The sequence below is a fragment of the Cyprinodon tularosa genome, unplaced genomic scaffold (genome assembly GCF_016077235.1).
Source record: "Cyprinodon tularosa strain WSP-4 unplaced genomic scaffold, ASM1607723v1 ctg874, whole genome shotgun sequence".
Lineage (NCBI taxonomy): Eukaryota > Metazoa > Chordata > Actinopteri > Cyprinodontiformes > Cyprinodontidae > Cyprinodon > Cyprinodon tularosa.
The window spans coordinates 254,354-264,570 of NW_024039645.1; the positions used below are offsets into that span (position 1 = coordinate 254,354).

General features: G+C 36.5%; 1 protein-coding gene across 1 annotated transcript; it reads left to right on the top strand.

Moving 5' to 3' along the window:
* Positions 1–8,687: 8,687 nt before the first annotated feature.
* Positions 8,688–9,859, top strand: LOC119775506 (secretory phospholipase A2 receptor-like). Its single transcript, XM_038273492.1, has one exon. The coding sequence runs from the start codon at positions 8,756–8,758 to the stop codon at positions 9,479–9,481; it is 726 nt and encodes a 241-aa protein (XP_038129420.1). The 5' UTR covers positions 8,688–8,755; the 3' UTR covers positions 9,482–9,859.
* Positions 9,860–10,217: the final 358 nt, after the last annotated feature.

Below are 10,217 nucleotides of genomic sequence, written 5' to 3' on the forward strand. Positions count from 1 at the left end.
GGCGCGCGCTCAACTCTGTAAAACCCTCTCAACACACACTGTTCTCGCGCTCAGTTTCATCTCTGCGCGTGCTCGAATCCGTCTCTGCTCGCGCTTGCTCTCCTGCTCTCTCTCCGCGCTCAACACCAGCTGTGCGCTCGGCTGTTTCTCCGCTCGCTCGACTCTCTGCGCTCGCAACTTCAGCAATGTATGTAAATGAACCATACCATCAGCCAATCACACCCAGCTTCTTTTCATCCAATGAAAGCATTCCTTCCTTCTTCTTCTTCTTTTTTATCATGGCGGATCGCAAGCAACTTTAAGGTGCATACCGCCACCTACTGTTCATGATTGTGTAGCAACATTGTTTTACATCTATTAAATTCTATTTTTTAATTTTGTATTCTGAAGATAACTAATTAATGCTTTCCTTAATCTATAAATATCCTTTATATTTCCTTTATTTCCCAATAATCCTTTAAGACTCCATTCTTGGCCTGTCCTTTCAACTACTCTTCTCAATTTTTCCCTTTCAGGTTCATATGTTTTACAGTTCATTAATACGTAAGCATTCGTTCCAAATACTACACCGGGTTAAATGAAAAAATAAAAACACAATCAGGAAAATCAAACAACTCTTACAGTTATTTTGTCAACATTCCTAAGATAGTACTATAAAATATCTTGAATTATCTCAAATAAACTTCAGTAAAACAGTTATTAGATCATTGCCTCATCCATCTCTTTTACCTGCTATTGACATGGATTTAAATTTGCTGTTTTAAAAGAAAAATAAGGAGGATATTTCAGGTTCAAGTATGGTTCAACAATATATAGATAAAAAATATTATGGATATGTTACATTTTTTATGGATGCTTCAAAATATTCCAATATTAGGAATGGTGTTTTGTTTTAGTTCCAGAATTTATTTTTAAATCGGGTAAAAGAATCAGTGATGGAATTCAGCCTACAAAGGAGAAATGTTTTGGATCATATTGGCCTTACAATGGATTGAAGAAATCGTTCCATTAAGAAGTTTAGTTTGCTCTGATTTTAGATCAGCAACCGTTATATTAATTTAAACACAATTATTCAGACAGCAGACCTGATCTGAAATTTAACAATTATTATTTAGAAGACCTTTTACAGATGGACTCTAAATAAGAGGGTTATTCTTTATTATATATATTAAAAAGAATAATTTGATAAACAGGATTTTTCAGTTGGTGGCGGTAATTGTTGTTTGCCAACCTCCATAAAAAACAATAAAAAGAAGAAACACCCGCCACAAAAGCTAAGAGTAAGGCCAATATGATCCAAAACATTATCTATATACTGTTGAACCATACTTGACCCTGAAATATCCTCCTTATTTTTCTTTTAAAACAGCAAATTTAAATCCATGTCAATAGCAGGTAAAAGAGATGGATGAGGCAATGATCTAATAACTGTTTTACTGAAGTTTATTTGAGATAATTCAAGATATTTTATAGTACTATCTTAGGAATGTTGACAAAATAACTGTAAGAGTTGTTTGATTTTCCTGATTGTGTTTTTATTTTTATTTTTTCATTTAACCCGGTGTAGTATTTGGAACGAATGCTTACGTATTAATGAACTGTAAAACATATGAACCTGAAAGGGAAAAATTGAGAAGAGTAGTTGAAAGGACAGGCCAAGAATGGAGTCTTAAAGGATTATTGGGAAATAAAGGAAATATAAAGGATATTTATAGATTAAGGAAAGCATTAATTAGTTATCTTCAGAATACAAAATAAAAAAATAGAATTTAATAGATGTAAAACAATGTTGCTACACAATCATGAACAGTAGGTGGCGGTATGCACCTTAAAGTTGCTTGCGATCCGCCATGATAAAAAAGAAGAAGAAGAAGGAAGGAATGCTTTCATTGGATGAAAAGAAGCTGGGTGTGATTGGCTGATGGTATGGTTCATTTACATACATTGCTGAAGTTGCGAGCGCAGAGAGTCGAGCGAGCGGAGAAACAGCCGAGCGCACAGCTGGTGTTGAGCGCGGAGAGAGCAGGTCGAGCGCGAGCAGAGACGGATTCGAGCACGCGCAGAGATGAAACTGAGCGCGAGAACAGTGTGTGTTGAGAGGGTTTTACAGAGTTGAGCGCGCGCCAGACCGGCTTTGCGCGTGCGCGTGTTGTCTCACTGCGCGCTCGGATTGGTTCCTGCGCGCTCAAACCGATGGCACAAATATCTCTCCATAATAGTCCAGCTTCTCTTGAACCGCGTCTGTAGAGCCTTCCTGACTCAGTGCGAAATTCATTTTGAATTACAGCCCTCTGCGTTTCCTTCTGATCGAGCCAAGGTGGCCTATGTAATCTCTCTGTTAGCGGGAAAGGCCAAATTATGGGGAACGTCAGAGTGGTTGAATAATCCTGAACTCTGCAGCTCTTATAATAATTTTTCTTTGGAAGTAATCAGAGTTTTTTGCCCAGTATTCTCCTATCCCTGCAGAGATCTGCCCCGCAGCAGACGAGCAGCCCCGCGCACCTGTTGGTGTTTAATAAACGTTTTAAACTTTCCCACTGCCTGTCTCGCCTCGAATTCTGGGTCCAATATTCTGACATCATTACATTTTTACAGGTTTGCTTAAAAAGATTTATATAGTAGCCCATAATATAATAGTGAAACATAAAGTCAGGAAAATGTCTCATAGAAAATGTTTTTTATTTGCATTTCAAATCAATATATTACTGATAGCAAATGACATGTAGGCCTATCTCTTGGCCCTGGGAATATTACATGCCAGTCGCTGCTCCATTCAAGGCTACAACCTCATCGTTGTCTTGGAAAAACCGATGTGTAGACATTTACCCTCTTGTTCTCTGACAATAGAGTTCAAGCACCGCTATAGTAGTAGCGGCATTCCTGCATTAAGTGGTTTGCTTAATTAATTGGTGATGTTTAGAACAGGATGACATACAAAAGAGGAACCCATTATATCCAGATTACGTTCTGGTCATACGTGGTTAAATAGTACATGATTTAAAATGGGAATAAACCGGATTAGCTCACTGACTTGCGCGTTGATCACATAACTATGTTCTTCTCTCCAAAACACACAGCTGCACCGCAGGCTTTGGAAGAAAAATCCAATCCATCACGGCGGGGCGGTGCTGATCCCCGCAATATTAACCCTTCATTTCGTATTGATGATTAAAAGTATATATAACTATATTATTTTACAGTACAGTACAGTACTTAACATTTATACCGTACTTTTATTTGTTAAACAAATGCTTGGGCCTGTATAAAGTTTTTATTCCCTGATTTCAATGTTGTAAGGAGTATTTCATCGTATGATAACTCTAAAAAAAAAAAAAAAAAAAGGTTTCTACTTCACGTATTTCACCTATCGCGGGTTCTTTTTGGAACGTAACCTCCACGATAAACGAGGGTTCACTGTATTTAAAATGGAAATACTCCGGATTAGCTCACTGACTTTTGGGTGGGTCACAGCCATCCCTGACAACAGTTTAGAAACGCCGCTATTCATCGCGGCAGCAAGCAGCATTCTTGCATAATGTGCCCAAAAAGCCTGGGGGGTTGGGCCTTTCATGCTTGTTGTAAGGCATCATAGCGTCCTTTTCCAGAAAAACTGAAAATTTTACCAGCTAGATGATAATAAAAATAACAAAAATAGTATAACAATACGCCTATTATTATCAGAGTAAGATATTGAGGCTGTAGAATGATAATCCCTATGGTCTAATGAAATGCCTTGGAAAGGAGCGCACATCAGCTGATCTAAATAAAAGAAAGATGCCATAAAGTCAAACAGCATAATAGGCTACTATCCGTAATATATATAAATAAGTTAAAGAAGTTATTGTACAATTTCTGATATCATAAGCCATCAAGTGATTAAAAAAAAAAGAAAAACATTTAAGGCAACATTAATAACTTGACCACAGCTGGGACTGAACCCTTAACCTTTGGAATTGCAGCCCATTCACCTTACCCTCTACGCTAAACCTGGGGAACAATAATTTCCTCAGCTCGCAACAACTCATACCCCTCCCAGTCTGCTCATTCACCTATCTAATCTGACTCATGGGACGCCGAAATGGACTCAGACTGCCACCTAGTGGCTATAGTAGTCACATGTTTTTAACACAATATGTGAAACACGCGGAGCGTGAGTGAAGTGTCCATTTCCAACCAGCGCCCACTGTATTTAACTAAATCATTTGCTGTATGTGGTGACATCATTCTTGAATTTCATACTTATTCCAACCCATCTTTATGAATGTGTCAAAAGCCAGTTCATGCAGTTACAATCGGTGCCATATTAACTGGGAAGTAAACATAAAATATATAGAAACATACCCTTTGATACAGCTCATGCCACTTCTTCTGTCTGGGTGCTGGTCTGTTTCCCTGCCCTGCAGGCCATGATCCTGTGGCAGCAAAACTCTTCAGTCGTGCCATCCAGACAGTGTCTGGCATTGACTTGTGTGATTTTGATGCCTTAAGAGAATTTTAAAAATAAAAGGTAGCAAGTCAAGCACTTATAAAGCTTTTATTACAACTAAAAGAATGTATGTATAACAATATTATGAAAGTACACTCAATGAATGGGTGTATTTACTATAACATAAAAAGAATAATTCAAAATGTGTACACTTCAACTACCTAATCAGATCACATCTGAGCTGGTTTAGCATTTTCTTGTCTCTGTAATCAGTGAAAATTATGTTTTATGATAATCAACTTGAAGTTGTCCCCAAACAGCAGACTTGTAACTTCTTGGCTGCTGTTTTATAACATTTAATACATATATTTGTTATTATTTTATTATTATTTTTTTTAATACTCGATGGATACTCAATGGATGAATGAAAACTCTATGACCGCGATTCCAGTGGTAACTCATCACACACGGCATTGCAATAGAAGGTCAGATACTTACCATATCGCTAAAAAGACCAACTTCTCTACTCAACGCAGACTAAATGTATAACTAACTGGGAATCCCTCAATGTACCAGTAGCAGCTTCCTAGCTTAAACGCGATTGGTTAAAATCTTAACCCCGCCTTCAACCCTAAACGCGATTGTTCGGTTATATCAAAATGTTCAACTTTCCCAGACGTTATTGGTTAGTCATATTAAAATTTTGAAGAATACAGAAACACCATTGGCCCTTTTGTCAAACTCCTTCAACTTCGTTCAAAATTTTGCCGGGCGCTCCTAAGCCAGGGATTGTGGGTTCGAGTCCCATCTGGGGTGATCTTTTTTTTTTTTTAAACGGGGAAGAGGAAACATACGGAAGAGGATTAGGGCAACTAAAAAACAAGTTAACTGAATTTTTAATTTATTTTAGTATATTATAAGGAAAAAAAACTGAATTTTGAGAAAAAAAAAGTCAGAATTCAGATTTTTTCCCCATAGAGAGACTTAGACTTAGACTTGACTTTATTAATCCCTTGGGATTACTCCCTTCGGGAAATTGTATTTCCAGTAGCAGGAAAAATTGCACATACAAGAAAATAGAGGATGTTATATTGAAATGGATGTTATTATATTGAAACAAAATTTAAAAATCTGTTAATTCTTATCTCTTCTTTCAGTGGCCCTAATCCTCTTCCATAGAAACATGTCACCATCAACTCAAACATCTATATTGTGGGTCGGCAACCTTTCAGATCCAAATAGCCAGTCCAGCTAATAAAAAATCCTTTAGAGCAGCAAAATATTACATGATTTTTTTTTATTTAAAAAATACACCTATTATTTTTCTTAAATATCTACCATGAGAAATCTGTTGCCATTTTAAATAACCAATAATTTATTGGGATTATTTTAAGATAAGGAAAAAAATAAAAGGATTCATATAACTGAAGCATGTGTTTTGATGTAAACAAATTGTTTAATAACAAAACATCCAGATTCCAAGCCAATTAAAGGAAAAATAAACATATTTATGGTGCTTTCCAATATTATTTTTATTATCAGCTCGTTCTTTTCCTATAATTTCAGTCATGAAACAGGAATCAGTGTGCCTACTAAAAATATTTCAAGCTAAAAAAATCCATAAACAATGTATGAATACATTTTTTTAAATATTTTTTTAACCATATTTTTTAAAATAATATTAAATAAACATTTGACAAAAAATTTATAGATTTTATTTTTAGATATTAGGATTAGTTAATAAGATATAAGTTAGTTTTTGTGTTTTATTTCCCATTAATAGATTCAAATAATGAATCTTCTTGGTATTTACTCAAGTGTTACTTTTGCAATATTTAAGGTTGTTAGATGATCTGAAATATTTGTGAGTAGCCAGAGAATATACAGAAGAAATATGGAAAATAGAACATATCTTATCACATTATTTAAACAAAGCTAATGAGTAACTTCTATTATCTGTCATCACACCACAATGGGAAAAAAAAATTCCAATAATTTGGATGTCGTATTAGATGTTAAATGGGGGTATAAAATCACATGATCCTGGTTTTAATATAAGATCCTATTGAAGTGTTGAATTATATTCTGCATACACAATTCATATATAGCTCATTTAAAACCAGAAGTTTGCATACCCCACATAAATAAACATATGCTTTTTTTTTCTTCCTAACTGTCAGAGATAAAATCTGAATAAAATTCCTGGTTTAGTTGTGTTAGGATTTCTAGAATTAATTATTAGTTTTTAAGATTATTAGATTCTAAATGTCAGAAAATTAAAGCGATCCATTTTTGGTAATTGTTTTATTACATTCTGGAAGGTCAAAAGTTAACCCAAATTTTAGAAATAGAATAGAAAATCTCTCTATTCTCCCACACTGGAGGAAATTGTGGATTTTGTTAAGATATTTGATATATATGTACGGTATATTTAGTACTCAGCATGGGTCAAATGTAGCTTCATCTGGTCTGTTCCTGTTTGGCTGTGACTCCATCCTGGAGAGAAATATCAGCTGTGCTGCTGCCATCAACACCTTTGTTTCTAGATGTTGGAGCTTGGCCTGTTTTCCAGTATAGTCCTGTTTCTCTGACTGTGACTAACTGGATGTGCTCTCTTCATCCTCTGACATGGAAGCTGGCCCGGAGCTCGTCTGCCTGGCTGTGTGTTTCCTGGACGGGCCGCCTTTTACAGTTGCCTTTTGTATCTATGCTTCTTTTTCTATGTCTGCTTCTGTCTCCTACAACCCCAGTCGGCCTCAGCAGATGGCCGCTCACACTGAGCCTGGTTCTGCTGGAGGTTTCTTCCTGTTCAACGTGAGTTTTTTCCTCTCCACTGTCGCTACAAGCATGCTTAGTGTATTGCATGCGAGTCAATAAGTTGATGCAATCAGCTGGTTTTCCTTAGATAGAAAACTCTGAAACAACCTGACTGGATGATCTGGTGATCTGTAAAGTGCCTTGAGATGACATGATGTGAATTGGTGCTATAGAAATAAACTGAATTGAATTTAAATGTTTTGATATCCTTTCTTTTCACAAAAGGTGGCAGGAACTTTGGCCCATTTGTTTTGTCAAAGCTTGTATAATTTAGCTTAGTTTGTATGTAATCTGGCTTAAACCTGTTTTTTTCCCCCAAAAAATTACTGAAGACAGAGTAGATTTTCATAAAGGCCTTATTTCGACATCAATGCAGCATAAATTAAAACTCAATGATTCTGCATAATATTGACATTTCATAGTTTGAGTAGTTATGTGTTACTAATAATTTAGAAGGCTCCTAGAGGAACATGGAGACATATGCTCTTCTATTCTCTGTCATTCCAAAAAAGTAAAAAAAATAAAATAATCCACTGGACTTTGTTTGAAGATGTTTCACTTCATATCCAGGAAGCTTTTTCAATAAAGAAAAAAATGTATTCAAACCTGAAAAACAGAGATTGTTTTTTTAGCTTTTTTGTAATGACTATTATCAGTGGCGGTTGCAAAATTAAGGCGCCGCTCAACCCACCCCCTGATCCTGATTAAGAAAAAACAAATAAATAAGTATTTAATTTAAATTTTAAATATTTCAAAATATATTGATATATGTTTTTTAGATGTGCAAGATAAATATTTAATCTTTAATGACAAGTAAAAAGATTGATAAAATTGCACAGTGTATGCACCGCTTTAGCAGGGTAGGATATGCAACCATTGTGTTAAAGTAACTGAATACGATTAAGTAAATACCAAAAGGGGTTGCATTATTTTTTTCCATGTAAAGTGCCTTGAGATGAAATGTGTTGTGAATTGGGGCTGTATAAATAAACTGATTTGAAGTGAATTAACATAATCTTAACAAGGCAAAGCCTAAATTATATGTGCATATCACAACAGAATAAAATTTTGCCTCAGGAAGGACTGACAAATTCCCTGATTTCTTTTTATGATAAATTTTTTTAATGTTTTTTTAAAACCATCCATTCATTTCCTTCTACTTGGCCATCATGCTCTATTTGGTTTGTGCTCAAGCACAAAACATTCATGTTTTTGGTTAGAGAGTGAGGAAAGAAGACATGCAAACATTTCAACAGGGTTTGCATTCGTCTCCAAAGCTGAAGTGTTTTCTTTAGAAATTCTCATGTTTTAATGATGGGAGGCTTTGCTTCTCCTTTCGAGTGCATGTAGAAAAACACTTTGAATGTTCACCGGGAAAACATTTGTCTTCAAGGCTGCTTTGGTTATGCGCTTGTGGATAGTATTTTTATGAAAATGTTCTGTATTCTCCCCATTTTATAGAGAGGAGGAGGAAACCAGTCTCAGGTCTTTCAGTTCCAAGTTGCTGTCAGGATGGAGAAGATCATCTTCTGCTTTCTTATTCTCACAAGTTCCTGTTGTTGGGGTGAAAAATATGTCTTTGTTGACAGTCCCCCCAAAAGGTGGGCGGATGCAAAGGATTACTGCCAGGAAAACTATGCCAACATTGTATCCCTCACCAGTGCAGAAAAAGAGCGGGTGTTCAAAGAATATGTGAATAAAAACGGACCAAGGGAAGGATGGATCGGGATGTACTGGCATCCAAACAGGAGAAATTGGAAATGGTGGAGAGGTGGCAATGTCACCTACCACGGAGTTGTGAACTCTGGTGAATGGGATACGGCTAAAAATGTCTACTGGAAACATGATGGATGGCACTGGAAGGATGGGACTGATACTAAGAGTTTCTTCTGCCTGAACATGATTGTGGTCCAGGAAAGGAAGACCTGGGAGGATGCTCTGGAGCACTGCAGAAAGAATGATGGCGACCTCATCAGCCTGCTCTCTGAGGTAGAGAACTATATATCTAAGATAAAGATCGAGGATTCAGCCTTGACTCATCAGGTGTGGATCGGCATGCGTTACCTTGGAGACAGCTGGATGTGGGTGAACGGAGACCCTGTGCTGTACACGGCCTCAACAACAAAAGGGGATCGGGACTACCAGTGTCCGAGGCTGAGGCGCTGCGGCGCTTTGACCAAAGAGGGGAAGTGGGAGAGCAGGGACTGTGAGGAGAAACTCAACTTCATCTGTGCCTGAGTTTGACCAAGGATCAAGTCTCTGATTGGATACATCCACAATATATCATGTCATATTCTTGAGTCATATTTTATCATTATATCAATTTTTTCTCCATATCTATCAATTTGCTTATTATACAACCTCAGTAGACCAATGCCTCCTTAAATATCAATGAGGTGGTTTAATCTAATAGTTTGACTGTGTGGGCTCCCTGTAACCTAATTAATGAGTGTTGTTCTTACACTGTGGTGATTATAATAGGTCTGATTATGGGATAGAAAATGTATCAAACACTGAAGAAACCCATTTAAAATGAGGTTCCTAGCTTGCTTTACTCTAATAATCTGTTTTAATGTGTGCTGTTTATTATCTGAATAAAATCATTAGTGGATCAGATGATTGTTTGTCGTTAATCTTATTGTTTGAATTGTGTTCAGTTTTTTTTTCTTTAGCACTTGATCACGACATGCAATGCGTCATCTGCAGGGGGTTAGGGTTTGGGGGGTATTTGCCCCTTTTGGACCCTGCATATAACAGTCCTTTAGGTCAGATTTTTACTTCAGTTCATTTCAAAAAGTTTATTTCAAACCTGCACACATTTTACAATACATATAATGACAAACAATACATGCATGGCTTGAAAAGGGGATGGAAGAAGCAAAAGCTTATACATGTCCAATCCCCTCCCGCTCATCCCAAGGACACACCTGCAAACGAAAAGACAAAGACAAGACAAACAACTCATCCACACTCA

What these genes read in the sequence shown, in the direction of transcription:
- LOC119775506 (XM_038273492.1), top strand. Translation starts at nt 8,756, where the DNA reads ATGGAGAAGATCATCTTCTGCTTTCTTATTCTCACAAGTTCCTGTTGT.